Genomic DNA, 22,272 nt, shown 5'->3' on the forward strand with positions numbered 1-22,272 from the left:
GTTGGAGTCCATTATTAAAGATGGGGCTTTGAAGTACTTGGAGGTGTATGATAAAGTAGGCCAAAAAAGCATAGTTTCCTTCAGGGAAAATCATGCCTGACAAGTCTGTTGCAATTCTTTGAAGAAATACCGAGCAGGATAGACAAAGAAGAATCAGTGAATGTTGTGTACTCGGGTTTTCAGAAGGCCTTTGACAAAGTGCCATACATGAGGCTGCTTAACAAGCTAAAAGCCATGGTACTACAGGAAAGACATAGAAGATACGCTGATTGGCAGGAGGCAAAGAGTCATAATAAAAGGGACCTATTCTGATTGGCTGCCAGTGACAGAGGTTGGAATTGGAATCACTTCTTTTCACATTGAATGTCAATGATTTGCCTGATGGAATTGATGGCCAAGTTTGCAGACTATACAAAGGTAGTTGGAGGGGCAGGTAGTGTTGAGGAAGCAGAGAGTCTGCATAAGGGACAGATTGAGATAACGTGCAAAGAAGTGGCAGATGGAATCTAGTGTAGGAAAGCATATGGTCATGCAGTTTGGTAGAAGGAATGAAGGCATAGATTATTTTCTAAGTGGGGAGAACATTCAAAACTTCGAAGTGCAAAAGTACTTGGATGTCCTTGTGCAGGATTCCATGATGTTTAACTTGCAGGTTGAATTGGTTGTAAGGAAGGCAAATGTAATGTTAGCAGTTATTTCAAGAGGACTAGAATACAAGAGCAAGATGTGATACTGAGGCTTTATAAGGTATTGGTCACTCCGCTCTAGGAGTATTGTGAGCAGTTTGGAGCCCCTTATCTAAGAAAATATGTGTTGGCATTGGAGAGGGCCCAGAAGAGGTTCACAAGAGTGAATCCATGAATGAAAGGATTAACGTATGAGGAGCATTTGTTATCTCTGTGCCTGTACTTGCTGGTGTTACAGGAATGAGGGGGAAACTCACTCAAATATTGAATGGTCCAGACAGAGTGGACGTGGAGAGGATGTTTCCAAAAGTGAGAGTTTAGGACCAGAGTCCACAGCTTCAGGTTAGAGGGATGTCCATTTAGAACAGATGAGAAGGAATTTCTTTAGCCAGAGGGTGGTGATTCTGTGGAATTCATTGCCTTGGATGGCTGTGGAGGCCAAGTCATTGAGTATATTTAAAGCAGAGGTTGATAGGTTCTTGGTGTGTCAGGGCATAAAGGATTATGGGGATAAGGCAGTAAAATGGGATTGAGAGGGATGATAGATCAGCCATGATGGACTAGAGGACCGTACTTGATGGGCAGTGTGGCCTAAGTCTGCTTCTATGTCTTAAGGTGTTATGGTCTTGTGATGTTGCTAAGACTTGAGGACCTGAGTGATAGGGAGAGGTATCTTTATAATCATCTTCTACCTATGTATTCACTGCAATTTGTTTATCACCACAATAGGTCTGTAGCAGATACAATTTTACTGGGTCTTCACTTGGTCTTGGATTACATAGACAATATTAATACTGACATTAGGCTGCTGTTTATTGATTACAGATCAGCATTCAATACAGTCATACCCTCAGTTCTAATCTACAAGCTCCAAGACCTGGGACTCTGTATTTGCTTCTCCACTGGATCCTTGACTTCCTCACTGCGTGACCAAAGTCTGTGGGGATCAGAAATAACATCTCCTCTTTGTGGAAGTTAGATACTGGTGCATCTCAATGGTGCATGCTTAGCTGGCTTCCCTCCTCTATACACCCATAGAGGTGTGGCTAGGCACAGCTCATACACCATCTATAAATTTGCAGAATTGGCAGAATTTCAGATGGTGACAAGAAGGCATATAAGTGCAGGATAGATCAGCTGGTTGAGTGGTGTTGCAGCAACAACCTTGCATCAATATTAGTAAGACCAAGGAATTAATTGTGGACTTCAGGAAGGGGAACTCGAGGGAACACACACCAATTTTCGTCAAATGATCAGAAGCAGAAAGCGTGAGCAGTTTCAAGTTCCTGGGTGTCAATATGTTTGAGGATCTACCCTGGGTCCAACGTATTTATACAATTACAAAGAAGGTATGATGGTGGCTATATTTTATTGGGAGTTTGAGGAGAATTGGTGTGTCACCAAAGAAACTTGCAAATTTCTGCACATGGAGAGCATTCTAACTGGTTGCATCACCGTCTGTTATGGAGGGGCCACTGCAAAGGATTGGAAAATGTTGCAGAAAACTCTGAACCTTGCCACATTGGGACTAGCCTCCCCAGCATCCAGGACATCTTCAAAAGGCAATGTCTCAAAAAATTGCATCCACCATTGAAGACCCTCATCACCCAGGACACATAATCTTCTTGTTGCTACCATCAGGGAGGAGATGGGACCCTGAAGACACACACACACAATGTTTCACGTACAGCTTCTTCCCCTCTCCCATCAGATTTCTGAATGGTCCCTGAACTTATAAACACAACCTCAGTATTTACCCCCTCTTTTTGTTCTACTTTAATATTTTGTTTTATATTTACAAATTACTGTAATTCCTAGTTTTTATTATTACATATTGCAAAGTACTGCTGGTGCAAAACAAATTTCAGAATATATGTCGGTGATATTAAACCTGATTCTGATTTTGAAGCCAACGTGCACAAAAGAATGAGCATGCATGACAAGTATCTGAAGTTCTAACTTGCTGCATGTGGGTGCCTTTGTTTGTACTGTTTTGGTGGCTGTATGATATCGGGCATTTCCAAGTCATGTTGTGCATCTACGCCTCCTCACCTTAAAAGCACGATATCCCCCTACCCTTGATGTATAGCACACTCTGAAACATCCGTGATCCCCCACCCTCACTACCTCCTGAGTCTTCCTTGAAATGCAGCTGACGTCCAACTCTCCCTACCCCACCTTACTCTCCTACCACCACTCAAACCCAAGCTATTAAAATGTAGGTCTATAATTTACCTTCCTCTTCCTCCCTGGGTGACCACACTATCTCACACCAAGTACTGAATTCAAAATCCCTGTGGTTGCCTGACATCCCCCTCCCACCCACCCCCTTTAAATTATAGGTGTTCCTCTCCTCTCTTCCTTTCTCTCACCCCTCCCCCAACATCCCAAAGCTGCCAGAGTGCTGCTAAGTCCCAAAATTTAAAGGCCCAACTCGCAAGGTTATAATTCCAGTCTGTGGTTAATCTCCTGAATGCAGTCTGTGGAACAATGGTCTTGTGTTCACTTTTTTTGAATGCAGAAGAATGTGATATCAAGTCCCTTGTGTTTGAGGCTTCTGAAGTCTGATACAGATGGTCTATTTCAATTGTATCTTTGAAATTCTATCTGACCTTCAGGATGCAACAGAATGTCTAACCAGTAACATGTATGTCAACTTCTGAAGAGGATTATGCAATTACAATAGTGATTGAAATAAATGAATGAAATGTCTGTTTATTCTAGATCTCTCCATGAATATGCAGCTAGACAGTTAAAATTCTTTACATGGTACACGGAGTTAATGATACTGACAAGGTTAATCCTAAGCATGGAAACTACAGATATCTAAATTGAAAAGCATAGAGTCAATCCATGAACATGTTATATTAATTGGAAAATTCATGTTGCCTTACCATCTTACCTGTCTTCCAGGGATTCCTGCTACTCCAACAGATTCAGAGGAGAATTCTGAAGATCATTTAACTATCCAAGATCAGACAAAACCATTAAAGAATGAGTCTGGTAGGAATATATTTTTAACACAAGGAACTGATTTGAATTTAACACATTTACTTATGTTTTTGTTCATCTTATTTTTGCACTTATGCACATTTATAGGGAGACGTAATGTAGATTTTTACTCCTCAAGTATATGAAGGATGTAAGAAATTAAGTCAATTCAATTCTGAAGAAACCTATTCAAGAATGCTTGCTCTCTTTGCATGCTGAATGATTTGTGAGTTGTTATAAACAATCCCAATTTTATTTGTATTGTTTCACTAAACTCTTGATAACTTGGAAGTTTAGTTGTTTTTGTTTGAGTAACAACTAAAAGAAATGGTGAAATTCACAATAGTGTCCAAGTATTTAATCAATACTTAAGTAAACTGCACAGAATTTCTGAACTTTGATTATTGACCATTACTGTCTTAAACTGACCATTACTTAACATAAAGAGTTTTCATTGAGCTCCTGTTGGCATGATAAACTTGGCATTTCTGAGAATCACTTTCATAATCCATTTAAATGATCACAAATGAAAATCATAAAGAATGGTTTTATATCATCAACAGTAACAGCATCCCAAAGAACAGTCAAAACACTACCTTATTCTCTTCCAATAAATCATTCTACTCATCCAATTCAGAATAAGTTTCAGAGGATTGGAAACTTTCTTTCCTTTTGTATCTACAAAGTCTGGAGTTACAAAAGACAGGATTAAATATATAGATGCTTTGAAGATGAAACAATTGGTTATTAGGGGAAAGAAATAAATATACATATTAAAATTATTACGAATTCCATGGAGCATGTGGAGATCTTCCAACCACCAGGCATTCTTTCTTTCTTTCTTTCTTTCTTTCTTTTTTTTTCTATAGGGCAGTTAGGGGGGAGGGGTTAAGGGGAGGGGGTATGGGTTATATACATTGTTTTTTCATACTTTGTAATCATTTAAAAATGCAATAAAAAAAGTTTAAAAAAAAAAGTCTGGAGTTCTGACAGCAGGTCCATGGACCTAGGAAAGGATTGTCAACCATTGTCACTAGAACTAAGTAAACCACTCAATTCATTTCGGAATGCTGACCAAAGTGAGGGTCTCTTATATCACTGTAATACAAAGATCTCTCATGCATATATCAAAATATTGATTAAATGCACATCAACTTGTCTCCAGATTCACAATGCAAGGAATAGGTTTTGTAATGATTTTTTGAAGATATCCCAAGATTGCTGCATAATATTGGAATCTAATGTGAAGTATTTCTAATACAACTTCAAGGCAGCTTCCATACTGGAAACCATAACACACATTTATATATGAGAATCAATAATAACTTTTTAAAGTCTATGATGGATATTTAGACATGGTACATATGAGTGAAATTGCAAAGATTACCACCTTTGTTTCTGGAAATTTTGCTACTTCAGTACATTTTAAGAGAAATCAATGTTTAAATTGAGTGTAGACTTTTTTTTTAGCAATTCAGGTACAATGTCCTTTATTAATACTTGTACTTAACTGACATAAGGACCATATAGGAGTTTACAAATCCAAGGCCATATAGCACGCATAGCACCATATAAACAGCATTCACAAGGAAAACTTAACAAATTATGCACAATTGTTTACAAGAAAACACAAGTAGAACAAAATAAAATCATAATGTAACTCCTATTAAGTCTCCTCTTATCTTTCAGTGATACAGAGAAAACAACTGAAATTTATCTAACCTCTCCTTATAGCTACTAACCTCTAGTTCAGGCAATATTTTGATAAGTTTCATCTGTACCCTTTCATTCTCCATATCATTCCTATAATAGAGTGACCAGAATTGCACACAATACTCCAACTGCAGTGAAACCAATTTTTTTTGTTGCTATAACATGAATTGCTTACTCTGTACTCAATTCCCTAACCAATGAAGGCAGACGTGATGTACATCTTCTTTATAACCTCTTTGACTTGTGTAGCCACTTTTGAGAAGCTCGGTGTCTGTTCCCCTGCCATTAACTGTATTCTTTACAATTTTCCTCCCTAAGTGCAAAACCTCACATTTGCTTGGTTTAAAATCCATCTTCCATTTCTCCTCCTGTATCTGTACTGATCTATATCTTCATGTATCATATGATATTCCTCTATACTGTCCACAACTGCACCAAATCTATGTGTGGTATGCAGACATACTAACCCATTCATCTACATTTTTAACCAAGTGATGCATAAATCACAAGCAGCAGACTCCCCAGCACTGATCCGTGTGGAGCACTGCTAGTCACAGATCTCAGGCCTTCAATCCTAATAGCTCCCTCCAACACTATTCTCTCTCTTCAATGGGCAAGCCTATTTTGAATCCAACTTATCTATGTTACTGTGGATTCCATGTATCTTAATCTTCTGGATCAACCATCAGGATGTTGTCAAATGAGTAATACTAAAGGTGTAACACTGAAATAACAGAATTTGACAAAAAAGAGAACTATTTATTAAAATATTTAAATTAGGCTCCCTTTCTCCAACTACTTTAAAACTTATAACACTGTCTGAGCTTTGCAATGTTTCAGAAATGGAACCAAGAGCTGAAGGCCTTTTACTGCATTTCTTTCTTAGACAATGAAGAGCAAATGTGTTGTCCTTGCTCTTTCATATATACCTTCTCATTCATGACCTTGCTCAATCCCTAGCTGTGATTGTCATCTTTTCTCCATCCTATGCCTTGATGTCTTCAGCTGAGGTGCATTTCTGAGGAGTCCTGGTTTTAGCCCTTGGGTTTTGGTTTTCACAATTGACATTACATAGATTGGAAGTGATGTTTTATTGCCTTTAAGGCCTAATTATTATTGTCTGAAGAAATGGTAACGAAGATCGTCCTTTTAATAAATACTAGATAATTATAAGCAAGAGGATTTAGTTGACAAAGCTGAGGACTCCCAACTTGAAGAAGCTATAGCAAAAATGGAAACATTGGATAAGATTTTGGTAATGAAAGAAGAAAAAGAAAGGCAAGTGAAGAAACAGGGAGAAGAACTAAGGAAAAAGCTTTGGGAAGAACTTGAGGTAAAATGGCATTAGAAATCCTTGCATTACTTCTGTTTCTCTTCAGATTAATGTCAGTAAAAAGCAATGGAAATTATTGTTTTTTTTGAGCTGAGTACAAAATAAATCATTTATTTTGTCAAATGAACAACAATTTTCAGGGTCCCTTCTGTCATGATAAATTTTGTATCTTTATTGTGAAATCTTATTTTTAACTGTTTGCTGATGATGATCAAAAATGTTACCTAATGTTCATACTTGGATACTAAAATGTGGAAATTATACTTGCTGAAATTTCTCAATTTATCACTTTTACCTTTTTGGTGAGTAAGTCTGCATGTGAAATTGATAATGAAAATTGAAACTTGAGGTTAAATCTTCCCTTTATTTCAAGATGATTTATTTTTTTGTCATAAGTATAACCAGTTAATGGAATTTATCTTCTGGGATTGAAACAATGTATTTTTTAATTTAGCTGACGTATTATGTATTGAATATAATATTTTTATTTTTGGGAAATGGGCTCTGCTGGCGCTGCTGCATTTACTGTATGTCACATCATTTGTATCTTGAAATAGTGGTGTTAGGTTTTCTCAATGAATTTCTAGAATTCTTAAGGTCATGACACCCTTATGATGGCATTGGTTAAGGAACTATTGAATTTTTGTTCCAGAATAATGAATCAGAATCAGATTTAATATCACTGGCATATGTTGTGAAATTTGGTAATGAAGGCATGATCATGGATGTCTGAGGCAGGATTGAATGTAAATTGAACAGGGTTCTATTCCTATCATATTGTTGCATTTTAGGTGTTGAGAGTTGAATTTGGAACAAATTTGGGCATTTTTGAAGTAGTTAGCAAACTAGTGGATATTTGTCTTGAATTTAGATTTGTGATTACAGTATTGCAACTGTAACTTTCTGTGATACCTCTAAGATTGTTTACTTTCTAGAATGAATTATTTTGTAATTAAGTTTGATGTTTAATTTTTATCGTGCAATATTCATGGTGACCCAATCTTATTCCTAATTTCTATTTCATTAAATTTGTGATTTTTTTTCTATGCATATTCTCACTATTATAATTCCTTCTGGTTTAAAACAGTTGGGTTTTTGAAGTGGAAACTGGAAAAATGTTCAGATTAAATATGATAAAGTCTGCAGATGGTGGAAATACAAAGCAATACACACAAAATGCTGGAGGACCTCAGCAGGTCAGGCAGCATCTATGGAAGTCAATAGACAGTTGATGTTTTGGGCTGAGACCCTTCATCAGGACTTCATTTAGAAGTTATTTGGCGAGCACATTTTAAAGAGTGATGGGAAGTGAATGTGAAAATGACTAGTTAGGAAAGATTTTAGAGATTTAAAAAAATGTATGTTTCAACATGGATTTGAAGAGGGGAGTTTAAATCTTAGCAAAACTTTTATTTAACAAAGAGGAAATGGAAATGCAAAATTATTGGAAAATGTTTAAAGAATGGCATGAAACAATATGCAATGCTAGCAATTAGGAAACAAATTGATTTAAAGACTGATAAAATAACATGATGAAAGTAATTTTTTTGACAGAAGATGTGGGAGTAAATTTTCACCTTCACTGCTTAGGTTGACTAGTAATCTGCTACCTTAGCTCTTCTGCTTGGTTCCCATTCCATTATAGAATCAAAATCACATGAGTGCCACAGTGAGTGAGCAATTTACTCCATAGCTCACTGATTACAAGTGTTGACAAAAAAATCAGCAAAATAAAGTGAAATTGTGCTGTACAGTGAAACCCTACAGTAAAAAAAACAATAGAAAGCAAAAATATAGAAAAAATGAAGAAGAATTGCAAAAACAAGAAAGTAAATTATGTGTTAATATATTAAGCTGTAGTATAATGCAATTTGTTCAGTATAGATTGTAAAAAATCAACCTTTTATAGTACCCTTTTTATTAAGCTTGATCATTTGGTAGGAAAAGAGTAAGAAAGAGACTCGGAGGAACACAAGCAGCAGGAATGTGATTATTGGAAAGCCAGTTGCAGAAAAAGTAAGTTCTGAGGAAACAATTCCTTGTAAAATATTTGTTGTCAAATAAAGAAGTGCACAATAGTGAAAGCAGGGAACATAGCATTAATTATATAAAGTAACTCATTCACTTTTAACATGAATAGGGTAGTATTGTTACATTAATGGCTATGGGGTAAAGACATCTTTTATGAACTTGATGTCATGGTAGTACAATCCTTGATTATCTTTTTTCTCTCCACTCCGCTGCATGAGAGAATGTATTCTCAACTGCACACTCCAATTTTTTTTTCCCCATAGTATCAATGTCAACCCTGCTGTTCGGTATTCTATCCAAATTAATTCTAGGGATTTTATTTAATTTTGCTGATTAGTGTTATGTGTCAGTTGGAAAAATTCTACTAATAGTTCCATAATTTTACTGAAAGTAATACTTAGTATACTGTTGCTTGATTAATGCCATTTTCTAGAAGACATAGACTTAATGTTTCATTTGCATCTTGAGGATCTCACAAGCAATTGTTCTCTTGTTATTTCTTTTATGTTATGCCCTTTTACTTCCTGATATTACCGTTTTAGAAAGCACCTTTGAATCTGTATTGTCCCACTCTTCATATTGGAGCCCAAATCGGCACATTCTCCCATAAGTGTGGTCTAAAAAGATTCTTACATGTACTTACAATTACATTGAATTTTATATCTTTTTGTATGTTACCATAAGACCTATATTCTTAGGTATGAATTCACAAACTGGAGATTATTGTCATCTTCTTTCACGTTATTTTTTGTTGCTAATCCTTGATCATGGTGGCTACTATCTTTAAATAAGTATTGAAATATAAATGATCTTATGGTATTTCATTATCAGTTGTTAATGTTAATCAAAATAATTCAAATTTTAAAGCCAATGAATAAGTACTTCATTTGTTCCATTCGTTATTGTTCAATTATAATAGTTTGAAATATGGACCTTCTTCCATAAAGAAAACTTTACATAAATGCTAATTTTTGTTTCTGTCTGCTTTAATGCTAATGATGTTTGTGTTGAAAATAATATTAGAGACAACTGTAGCCTTTGTAACTTATTGCTTTTGAAATGTGTTTAATGACGCAATATTATTTTAATCAACTATGATCACAAATTGTTATGAAAAACAACTATGATCCGTAAAAGTAATTAAATATAAATAATTTATATTTGAACTCATACTGCAATATCATAGTAAATTTGTATGTGAAAATTGGAAGACGTTTGCAGTTGAGAATTAATAATTTTCTTCGTTTCAGAATGCAAAACCTGAAGGAATGGTTGAATGCCCTGAGGTGACAGAAAATACAATGAGATTCCTAGCTCTGACACCAGGTGAAAATGGTGAGTCAAAAGAAATATGAAGGCTGGTTAATTATACAAAATGCTACAAAACTCATTAAATAATTGAAGCGATAAAACCTAACTGCATATATTCTGACATAAAAATTGGTCAAGAAGGTTTAGTTGCTTGGCATTCAGGATGAAGTAGAAAATTGGATTAGTCATTTTTCGTGGGAGAATCCAGAGAGTGGTAGTAGTTGGTTGTCTCTCTAACTGGAGGTCTGTGACTAGTAGTGTGCAATAGAGATTGGTGCTGTGTTCGTTGTTGTTTGTAATCTATATCTACAATCTGGATGACAATGTAGTAAATTGAATCAGCAGTTCTGCAGATGGACACCAAGATAGGTGACATAGTGGACAGCAAGGAAGGTTATCAAATCTTTCAGCAGGATTTGGATCAGCTGAAAAATGGAAGGTGGATTTTAATGAAAACAAGCGTGGGGCATTACACTTTCAGAGAACAAACCAGGGTAGAATTTGCACAGTGAGCAGTGGGGCACCGTGGAGTGCAGTAGAACAGAGAGATCTAGGTATACAAGTCCATAATTCCTTGAAAGAGGCGTTATAAAGCAAGCTTTTGCCTTATTGGACTCCATAAATCAATGTACTGAGTATAGGAGTTGGGATTTAATGTTGAACTTGTGTAAGATGTTGCTGAGGCCTAATTTGGAGTATTGTATGCATTTCAGGTCACCTACCTACAGTGTAGAGAAAATTTAGAAGGATATTGCCAGGACCTTAGTTAAAGGGAAAGGTTGAATAGGTGAGGACTTCATTCCCCAGAGTGGAAGAGTACAAGTGTTATGTTTTGTAACTACAGACACTAATGGAAAGGAAAAATATAGGAGCCAGGATACTTGTCTACACAGTTTTTTTTCCCCCTTCATATTTAGGCAGACACTCACCTATGACATGGTGGCATAATGACATATGCTATTCGTGTACTTCTTACATATAACCATATGAATTATGTAAACAAGCAAAGAATACTGAATCAAACAATATATTTCCAATATTAATCAAAAATTAAATACACTGCTTAGCTGTAAACTCCACCTCAATATAGAGTACATCTTAACTCAAATATGTATACTATATAATACAACTGCTATATAGACATCCACAGCATAGTAAATTTTAAATGGTTCCATTCAGGTCTAAAGATTTAAGTTCTGTGGAGGATTTTTTACCCTAGTGGGTAACATCTTTCCTGACAAGGGGTGGAGGGTCACTCTGCTTGGCAGATGAGATTTGTTGCTGTGAAACAACCTCGGGTTCTGGGGCTTCCTCAGTGGTGTTTGTCGGAGTTGACTCTGGGACTGCAGAAAGCTGTTCTGACAACTCTCACAATTCCTTCTCTAATGGTTGACTGCTCTCCTCAACTGGTTGATGAGTCACCTCAGGTGCAATCTCCACTGTGTAGGAGAGAGGTCCCGTTCTATCCTTAATTTTTCCAAGTACCCACTTTTGATAATCTCTGTAGTCCAACCAGGACTGCTTGTCCAGGTGTGAAATATCAAAGCTCCTTGCTTGAGGAGCCCTCAATTTGCATCTGCTATTTATCCTGCAAACTCCTTCTGAGATTGGGTTTGAGGAGATCCAAGTGTGAGCGCAAGGGATGGCCAAGGAACAGCATAGGCAATGAGATGTTTGTTACGGAGTGTTACGTTGCAATATGCAAAGAGGAAATTGGCATACTTCTGATTCAGTGTTGTGTATTCTGCTGAAATTACTCGCACTGAATTCTTTAGACCCTGGACAAACATTTATGCCAGCCATTTGTAGCTGGGTTGTACAGTACAAATATAATGTGTCTTATTCTGTTTATTCTCCTAAATGGCAGACACCAAACTGTGGTTCCTGGTCACTGACCTAAGTATGTGGAACACTAGTCCTTGAGAAGAAGCTTCTCAACACATCAGCAGTGTGCAACTGTAGTGGAGGCTATTGAGAACTCTCCTGCCTACTTTGTAGCTGTATCCACCACTACTAAGAAATTTGTGACCATGTTGGCAAAATCCACATGAATACTCTGCCAGGGCAATGCAGGTCATTTAATGGGATGGAGAGGTGCTGCTTTTGGTATCTCCTGGTAGCATTGGTATCCTGATGGTGTATAGCAAGCTGCTTGATCTGCTGATCTATTGCAAGCCACCAGACACAGCTGTCAACCAGCGCCTTCATTTAACCACGCCTAGATGACCAGTATGTAGCTCCTCCAACACTTTGGTTCTCAGGTTGGATGGTAGAACAACTGTTAATCCTCACATAAAGCAACCCTGTCAAAGGCAATTCATCCCAGTACTGGTAAAAATGGGGGAGCTCAATCGTGGGATTGAGTTTAAGAGCCGAGAGGTAACATTGCAGCTGTATAGGACCCTGCTCAGACCCCACTTGGAGTACTGTGCTCAGTTCTGGTCGCCTCATTACAGGAAGGATGTGGAAACTATTGAAAGGGTGCAGAGGAGATTTACAAGGATGTTGTCTGGATTGGGGAGCATGCCTTATAAGAACAGGTTGAGTGAACTTGGCCTTTTCTCCTTGGAGTGGCGGAGGATGAGAGGTGACCTGATAGAGATGTACAAGATATTGAGAGGCATTGATTGTGTGGATACTCAGAGGCTTTTTTCCCCAGGGTTGAAATGGCTAGCATGAGAGGGCAGAGTTTTAAGGTGCTTGGAAGTAGGTACAGAGGAGATGTCTGGGGTAAGTTTTTTATGCAGAGAGTGGTGAGTGCATGGAAAGGGCTGCCAGCAGCAGTGGTGGAGGCAGGAATGATAGTGTCTTTTAAGAGGCTCCTGGATAGGTACACGGAGCTTAGAAAAATAGAGGGCTAAGGGTAAAGCCTAGGTAGTTCTAAGGTAGGGACATGCTTGGCACAGCTTTGTCGGCCGAAAGGCCTGTATTGTGCTGGAGGTTTTCTATGTTTCTATAACTGTATCTGCTGCACATTCCAACCATTTTGTGTGGCCATGTAGACTTGAGACAGTATGGGGTCTTCTGTGGTTTCCCTTTGGATCCTATCTGCCACAATTGGGAGACTTTCTATTTGCCTCTTTTGAAAATTTTTCAGGTATTCCCTTTTAAATGGGACAATCCATCGGCATTTCCATGATTAATTGTCCTCTTGAATTCAATCTTGTAAAAGTGACCCCTAAGAAATAGAGTCCATCTCTGCATTCCTGCTGCTGCTGTTAGTGGAACACAAACTAGACTCAAAGCCTCTCTGTCATTTTGTGCATATTTTTTCTCTGCAGCAGTGAAGGAATGTGATGTAAAAGCTAAAGATATGACTGCAACAGTACCATAGGGTGAGACATCACAGGCAAACTTTACTAGATGATGTGGATCATAATGTGTGAATATGATATCTGACATCACCATTTCCTTTCCCTTTTGGAAAGCCAGCTCACACTGCTTTGAACATTCCCATTTCTCCCCTCTTTATAAAAGTGAGCTCAAGGGGTGGAACAGAGCAGCCAGGTTTGGCAAGAGACTATTATTGTAATTGACAAATTATAGAAAAGGATCGCAACTGTGACACATCCTTTCACCTTCGGGCATTCAATACTTCTTGAATTTTCTTAGCGCATTTATGTAATGCTTGTGCATCAATGATTTGACTACTGTAAGTGCTGCTTGGTTTAAAGAATCCACAGTTGTGCTATGCTCGGAGCACCTTAACTTTTTAACTCTGTCTTGAGATTTTGAAGATGATCTTTGTCATCCTCATGGGTAACACTTATGTCATTCAGGTAACATCGAGTGCTTTGGTAGCATTGCAACACCTGGTCCATAGCTTTCTGCCGGAGTGCAGGTGCAGATGCTACTCCAATGCTTGTCAATTATAACATGAAAGCCCTTTGTAAGTGTCAATAGTGAGAAACTCTTTGGACTCTTCTTCCATTACCATGCGATATTGATCTACTTTCAGTACTGGGTTTATGGTGTTCTTAAAATCACCACAGGTTCTCACAGACCCATCCCTCTTAACTACTGGGACATCTGGCGTTTCCTATGTACTTCACTCAACCTTGGAAAGAATTCCTTCAGCCTCCATGCAATCTAGCTCACTGGGTACTTTATCATGAATGGTTTAAGGAACTGGATGTTAAACTTGGGAGTGGCATTGTCATTTAACACTATTTTGCCCTTGATATGTATGAGTTTTGCAATGCCATCCTTGGACACTTCTGTGGCATCATCCAGAACCTTTCTTAATTTGTTTTCAGTTGTCTCTATTCCAAGGGATATGGCAGGCATGCAAATTGTGGATGGATCTCCAATTAAGTTATAGTTGACTCAGCCAATCACAGACCCACAATGCTGGCCCTCCTGTTTTTACCACATACAAGCCCAATGTATTTCATTGTTATGAATGTCACTTCCACCGGAGTTATCTTTTCTACAGTACAGTATAAGTTCTTGGTTTGATATTTGCAGGCTTCAGTTCAGTATCTTTGAAATGTTGTTCAAACTCATTTTGTGGAATGACTGAAACAGCCTGCCAGTGTCCAATTCATTTGAATTTTCTGTTCTCTTCTGTTCTATGCCATGTTACTTATCTCTTGTTAGTTTTCACTATGTAAATGTCAAGACTACCTAGTTCTGTGTCACTCTGAGCATTTTCAGATTTTTCATCAATAGCATGCAGATTAGTGCTCTTTTTGAAACTGCTAATTGACTTTTTAATCTTCTTCTCTTCCTTGTGCAGTCCAATTGTTTTTGTCTGTCTAGCATACTGTTTGTATATATCCTACTTTGTTGCATTTTCTGCAATTTTTACCTTTAAACCTGCTTTGGTCTAGTGTATGTGATCCCCTGCCACAATGGTAATACAGTTTGTTCAACAAGGCAGGTTTCTGTTTAGATGTTACAATTTTACTCACACTCACTTTCACTTCAGTTGACTTCAACTCAATTACATGCCTGTAATTTCTATTGCTACTCTAATTTCAACTGTTCTTTTAAATATGGGTTGTGCTTCAATTAGGAGCCATTTTTGAATGCTTTCTTGTAAGATACCACCAACTAAACAATCTCTCAGTGCATTACTAAACCTATCATTAAAATGACAATGCTTGGTCAATTCAGCCAGGTAAGCTGAAATGGACACCCTTCCTTTATTACCCATTGCACTCAGTGGCACTGGCACTTGTTTATCATTAGCTATTACATTTGTTTCAAGATGCCTCAAAAGTCTTTCAGTGTGTGTGTATATATATATATATATATATATATATATGTTATATTTCAGTATATGTATCTGTTATGCAATTGAATGCATCTGTCTTTCCGATGTATCCAGGTGTTTCTGCTTTTTAAAATTTATTATTATCACCCATTACTCATTGCTTATGAACCCATGGCCATACTCATTGCTTGTTAATTTTGTCCATTTTCTGACTGTTTAAAATCTTGACTGTCTCTCTTCCCTTCCAAAGAACAACGTGCTATGCTTCAACGAATTGGTATTTGTCTCGGGTTCATTTGAAACTTATTCATTGCTACTGTTATGTTTTGGTAACTCCAGAGCATAATTGAAAGAAAAAACACAGGAGCCAGATACTTGTGTACTTTGTTTTTCTCCCCCCCCCCCCTTCTTTTAGTGGTGGCATAATGTCATATGCTATTCACATACTTCTTACAGTATGGTGCAAAAGTCTTAGGCACATATATGTAACTAGGGTGCCTAAGACTTTTGAACAGTACTATAGTAATTTTTTGTAATGCACTGTATTGCTGTTGCAAAAAACCTCAAATTCTTGACCTACGTGAGTGATGATAAACCCGAGTCTGATATGGGTCTTGATTGTGGAATGAGAGAAGGAAGGAAACAGGGCAAGGAGAATCATGGCTTTGAAAAGAGAAAGGAGAGGAAAGAGAGCAGGAAGCACCAGAGACATTCTGTAATAAAATAATTGCTTGGAATCAAATGACCTTGCTTTGTGTCTCAGGACTGGGTGTGCCTGCAGTCATGTACACCACAGCCTTGGTAATCATTCACTGCCACATGTCCCACACATCTCCTGCAGCACTCCGCCCTCAGCATTTCCAACATTCTTGGCTCCCACCAGATTTACAAACTTGCTCTCCGCTCCACGTTTACAAATTCAGTACTGTGCAAAAGTCTTAGGCTCCTTCGCTCTATATATGTGCCCAGGATTTTTACACAGTACTGTGCATAAGCCCATAATGAATTATGTAAACAAAACATATTTACAATATTACTCAGATATTACTAGAATATTAAATATAGTACAGCAAGCAGACTTTTTCCACTATGTTTGGCTGGGACTAAACCTAGAGGTGATGGGTTAAGGCTGAAAGGTGAAATGTTTAAGGGGGACATGAGGAGGAATTTGTTCACTTAGAGAGTGATGAGAGTGTGGAACAAGCTGCCTGCTGAAGTGTTGGATGCAGGTTCAATTTCAACATTTAAGAGCAAGTTAAATAGGTACATCATGGGTAGAGCCCTCCACGCCACTGAGCACATCTACGTGGGGTGCTGTCACAGGAAAGCAGCATTGATCGTCAGGGATCCCATCACTTAGGTCATGCTCTCTTCTCGCTGCTGCCATTAGCAAAAAGGTACCGGAGCCTCAGGACTCTCACCACCAGATTCAGGAACAGTTATTACTCCTCAACCATCAGGCTCTTGAACTGGGAGGATAACTTCACCCAACTTCACTCTTGCCATCACTGAGTTGTTCCCTCAACTTATGGTCTCACCTTAAGGGGCTAACTCTTCACCTCATGTTCTTGATATTTACTGCTTATTTATTATTATTATTATTATTATTATTATTATTATTATTTTTCTTTTGTATTTTCCTAGTTTATTTTCTTTTGCATATTGGTTGTTTGTTCACCCTGTTGGGTGGGATCTTCTATTTGGGTTCTGAACTTAAAGAAGGGTAACTTTGAAGGTATGAGATGTGAATTAGCTAACATAGACTGGCAAATGATACTTAAAGGGTTGACGGTGGATATGCAATGGCAAGCATTTAAAGATCGCATGGATGAACTACAACAATTGTTCATCCCAGTTTGGCAAAAGAATAAACCAGGGAAGGTAGTGCACCTGTGGCTGACAAGGGAAATTAGGGAAGTCCAAAGAAGAAATATATAAATTAGCAAACCTGAGGACTGGGAGAAATTCAGAGACCAGCAGAGGAGGACAAAGGGCTTAATTAGGAAATGGAAAAAAGATTATGAGAGAAAGCTGGCAGGGAACATAAAAACTGACTGTAAAAGCTTTTATAGATACGTGAAAAGAAAAAGATTGGTCAAGACAAATGTAGGTCCCTAACAATCAGAAACAGGTGAATTGATCATAGGGAACAAGGACATGGCAGATCAGTTGAATAACTACTTTGGTTCTGTCTTCACTAAGGAGGACATAAATAATCTTCCTGAAATAGTAGGGGACCGAGGGTCTAGTGAGATGGAGGAACTGAGGGAAATACATGTTAGTAGGGAAGTGGCGTTAGGTAAATTGAAGGGATTAAAGGCAGATAAATCCCCAGGGCTAGATGGTCTGCATCCCAGAGTGCTTAAGGAAGTAGCCCAAGAAATAGTGGATTCATTAGTGATAATTTTTCAAATCTCCTTAGATTCTGGATTAGTTCCTGAGTATTGGAGGGTGGCTAATGTAACCCCACTTTTTAAAAAAGGAGGGAGAGAAAAACTGGGGAATTATAGACCGGTTAGTCTGACATCGGTGGTGGGGAAAATGCTAGAGTCGGTTATCAAAGATGTGATAACAGCACATTTGGAAAGAGGTGAAATCATCGGACAAAGTCAGCATCGATTTGTGAAAGGAAAATCATGTCTGATGAATCTTATAGAATTTTTTGAAGATCTAACTTGCAGAGTGGATAGGGGAGAGCCAGTGGATGTGGTATATTTAGATTTTCAAAAGGCTTTTGACAAGGTCCCACACAGGAGATTAGTGTGCAAACTTAAAGCACAAGGTATTGGGGGTATGGTATTGATGTGGATAGAGAATTGTTTGGCAGACAGGAAGCAAAGAGTGGGAGTAAAAGGGACCTTTTCAGAATGGCAGGCAGTGACTAGTGGGGTACCGCAAGGCTCAGTGCTAGGACCCCAGTTGTTTACAATATATATTAATGATTTAGACAAGGGAATTAAATGCAGCATCTCCAAGTTTGTGGATGACTCGAAGCTGGACAGCGGTGTTAGCTGTGAGGAGGATGCAGGGTGACTTGGATAGGTTAGGTGAGTGGGCAAATTCATGGCAGATGCAATTTAATGTAGATAAATGTGAGGTTATCCACTTTGGTTGCAAGAACAGGAAACCAGATTATTATCTGAATTGTGGCTGATTAGGAAAAGGGGAGGTGTAATGAGACCTGGGTGTCATTGTACACCAGTCATTGAAGGTGGACATGCAGGTACAGCAGGCGGTGAAAAAGGCAAATGGTATGTTGGCATTCATAGCAAAAGGATTTGAGTACAGGAGCAGGGAGGTTCTACTGCAGTTGTACAAGGCCTTGGTGAGACCACACCTAGAGTATTGTGTGCTGTTTTGGTGCCCTAATCTGAGGAAAGACATTCTTGCCATAGAGGGAGTACAAAGAAGGTTCACCAGATTGATTCCTGGGATGGCAGGACTTTCATATGAAGAAGGACTGGATTGACTAGGCTTATACTCACTGGAATTTAGAAGATTGAGGGGGGATCTTATTGAAATGTCTAAAATTCTAAAGGGATTGGACAGGCTAGATGCAGGAAGATTGTTTCTGATGTTGAGGAAGTCCATAATGAGGGGTCCCAGTTTAAGGATAAAGGGGAAGCCTTTTAGGACTGAGATGAGGAAAAACTTCTTCACACAGAGAGTGGTGAATCTGTGGAATTCTCTGCCACAGGAAACCGTTGAGGCCGGTTCATTGGCTATATTTAAGAAGAAGTTAGATATGGCCCTTGTGGCTAAAGGGATCAGGGGATATGGAGAGAAAGCAGGTACAGGGTTTTCAGTTGGATGATCAGCCATGATCATACTGAATGGCGGTGCAGGCTCAAAGGGCTAAATGGCCTACTCCTGCACCTATTTTCTATGTTTCTATTTATACATTATGGTTTTTGAGACTATGTCCCAGAAGAAAATGAGTCTCTGGGTTGTATGTGGTGACATATCTATATGTTGATATTAAATTTACTTTGAACATGGATGGGAGTGGTATGTAGAGCCTTGGTTCAGGTGCAGATTAATAGGACTAGGCTGATCAATAGTTTGGTGTGGACTAGATAAGTGAAAAGGCCTGTTTCTGTGCTGTAGTAATCTCTAACTATGATTCTATGACTCTATAAAAGCAGAGGTTATTGGGAATGTGATTCAGTGGTAATTTTTTGTTAGATTTAGACATACAATTAAGGTCTACACAGATGCCATTTCCCTGGCACTACACTAATCTCTGGGCCATTTGTGCAGTGAAGACACTTGTGTTAGATGACTGTTTATTGACTACAGCTCCATCATCAATACTGTAATCATAACCAAAGTTATCTCTACACTCCTAACAAATAGATCAGCAAGAATAGAATGCAAGACATGTTTTTCACTGTATTTTGAAACTGTACATGTAACAGTAATAAACTGATTTACCTGTTTATCAGGATAAAGAATTTATAACTGGACAAATTTGTCATAATCGATTTTGTCAAATATCTTAAAACAATTATTTTTTTGATGAAAATTTCCATATCTTATTTTGAAATTGCTGATTATAATTCCATGGTGCTCCTTACTTAAATGTTGATTATTAACATTTGTGCCCCGACAGGGAGCAACTTTGACAAGCAAGCAAGATAAAACAAAAAAAAGGACTTGAACTTTTCCAGCATTTTTAGTTTAGGAAATTAAATAACACCTGTGGCTTTTGCTTTATGACAAAAACAAGGAATATCAAGGCCAAAGTAATGCATCTAGTTGTAGACACAACATCAATACCTTAAGAGGGAAGTAAAGAGATTTACAGGACTGATATCTGGGCTAAGTGGTCTTGGTTATCTGGAGAGAATAGAGAAGCTGGGATTGTTCCTAGAACTGTAAAGATAAGTACTTTATTAAATTCTCCTTCAAGGAGTTTTAATGGAATTTCTAGAGAGAAAATTTTGCTTATTGGTAGGAAGGTTAATAATTCTAAGGATACAGAATTAAAATTAGTGATAAAAAGAAACAAGTGGTGAGCTCAAATAGGGAATAAGGAAATTATTTTAGTGAGTTATTGGTTTATTATTGTCATATGTACTGAGATACAGTGAAAGGCTTGTCTTGCATACTGTTCATAGAGATCAAATGATTACACATTGTATTGAGGTAGAATAAGGTAAAACAATGAGAATGGAGAGCAAGTGTAAAAGCTTCAGCGTTGTTAATGTATTGATACAATGGACTTGTATGAATGGTTCTGTTTTTTGACACTAAGATTCACAATAAGTGGCCTTGTAGAGTGGTGGTGGCAGATTTGATAATAATATTCAGCAGGGAACTTGCCTGGATTTGAAGAAGGAATGGTAAAATGTACTGAGAGCTGGCTCAGGATGTCACAGGCAGGATGGGCTTCTATCCTGAATGATGTTTTCTCGTGTTACATTTTTTAATTCTTTAAAAATATTATACTTACTGAGTAAATGGACTACTTTGCTTTATAATAATCTGTTGTGTATTGAATTATACACCTCTTTATCTTGCAATTCATCAGATAATCCAGAGTGCATAGATAACCCTGTAAAACTTGGTTGACAAAGTTCATCCTAAGCTCCTTGTACATAAATTTCAAAACTTGGACTTTAAGATTGACCCCATTTCCTTTCTTTTTGTGTTGCTGTCAGCTTTGTATTTCCTTCTGCAATGATTTTATTAGATAATTCCTTCTCTACAGCATTGATGGAAGTGTGTCAAACGGCCTAGATGACTTGCATTCAGAAATTTTGGCTTAAAATTTTTCTTTCTACCCGATTAAAATCAAATTTTATATACACTATTTGACCACGAATCTGTTTATACCTTCTAATCTCTGGCTGTTGACCTAGTGGACTTCTCTGTCCATCCTCATTTTGAACTTGCTTTGGCACATAGTGCTTCCTTGTTTCTAATTTCTGATTTTTGTTTCCACTTTTCTTGTTTATTTTTAACTCCAGAATTTTTTGTTGCTATTTTGCTTTTTATCTGTTGTTTTAGTATTTTGTCCAAATATTATTACTTTTTTTGACTGGAGTGTTGAAGGGTGCTTGGTCAGTTCTTTTCAGATGGGTCAAGACTAAGGAAGGTAACACTAAACTCAACACTATTTGGGAAACCAATTTGACATGAGAAACAGATGTTCTGTTGCAGAGCTGGCACTAAGTGGAAGCCAAGAAAGTGAATGGCATTGCAAATGGAGTTAGACAGTGGAAGATATGGAGGCACTAATGTAAATGTCCCTTCAATCTACACTATTCTTTCTGGTGATTCTGATTTGGAGAGACCCTGGGAGCAGGTTCTTTAATGGATGTGACTTGATTACTGACAAGCAAGAGCCCATCTGCAGCAGGCAGTTCATATCAAAAAGGGAGGGATTGGCAGAGGAAGCTGAAGTGTTGGAGTTCGTAGATTCTGCTCTCAATCTCCAAAAACGTCCGTGTTGATAAAGCAATTGTTTTTATTAGGATATATAATAGGATGGGTGAGAAACTTTTACAGAAGCTGTAGATGAAAGGATTTTTGCTTATGTAATTTTATTGGTATGATCTGATCTGTAATTAAACTACATATTTAAAGGTTGGCAAAGACTGCTAAATATATTTTATATCAAATTAATATTATATTTGAGCAAAAGACCACTTAGTTCAATAGATCTGTCAATGTTTAAGATCCATATTTAGTATTTATGTTTGACAACAATGCACTTGTTTGCATACAGTACATGCAATTTGTGATGAATATTTGCTTTATTTCAAATACTTTGGAATTTTTGATTTTTTGTTGAAATGTGATTGATTGGATCTAGACAATTACAGCTTGTGGAAAGGATCAGTAGTTGTAAGGATTATAAAGAGTGATCACGGTTAGGTTGTGCTGTTCAGTATCCATGTCCTGTTCAGTTATTTTCTCTGTACAATGGATGTAGGTACATTTGATCTTTAGCTACGTAAATGAAGTCAGTGTCATATGCACTT

The 22,272-nt window shown here is 37.6% G+C and overlaps 1 protein-coding gene across 5 annotated transcripts in view; it reads left to right on the top strand.

Annotated features, from left to right (window-relative positions):
* Window positions 1-22,272, top strand: part of fsip1 (fibrous sheath interacting protein 1) — a 418,033-nt gene that overhangs the window by 28,711 nt on the left and 367,050 nt on the right. For 4 of the 5 annotated variants that reach the window (XM_059955503.1, XM_059955521.1, XM_059955494.1 and 1 more), the window contains exons 4-7: window positions 3,600-3,689; window positions 6,554-6,723; window positions 8,665-8,739; window positions 10,005-10,089. In XM_059955503.1, coding sequence (XP_059811486.1) covers window positions 3,600-3,689; window positions 6,554-6,723; window positions 8,665-8,739; window positions 10,005-10,089 — 420 coding nt within the window. The remainder of the gene's footprint in view (window positions 1-3,599; window positions 3,690-6,553; window positions 6,724-8,664; window positions 8,740-10,004; window positions 10,090-22,272) is intronic. The other variant, XM_059955512.1, reaches the window with a different exon arrangement.

The sequence above is a fragment of the Hypanus sabinus genome, chromosome 2 (assembly GCF_030144855.1).
Source record: "Hypanus sabinus isolate sHypSab1 chromosome 2, sHypSab1.hap1, whole genome shotgun sequence".
In the NCBI taxonomy this organism is placed as follows: domain Eukaryota; kingdom Metazoa; phylum Chordata; class Chondrichthyes; order Myliobatiformes; family Dasyatidae; genus Hypanus; species Hypanus sabinus.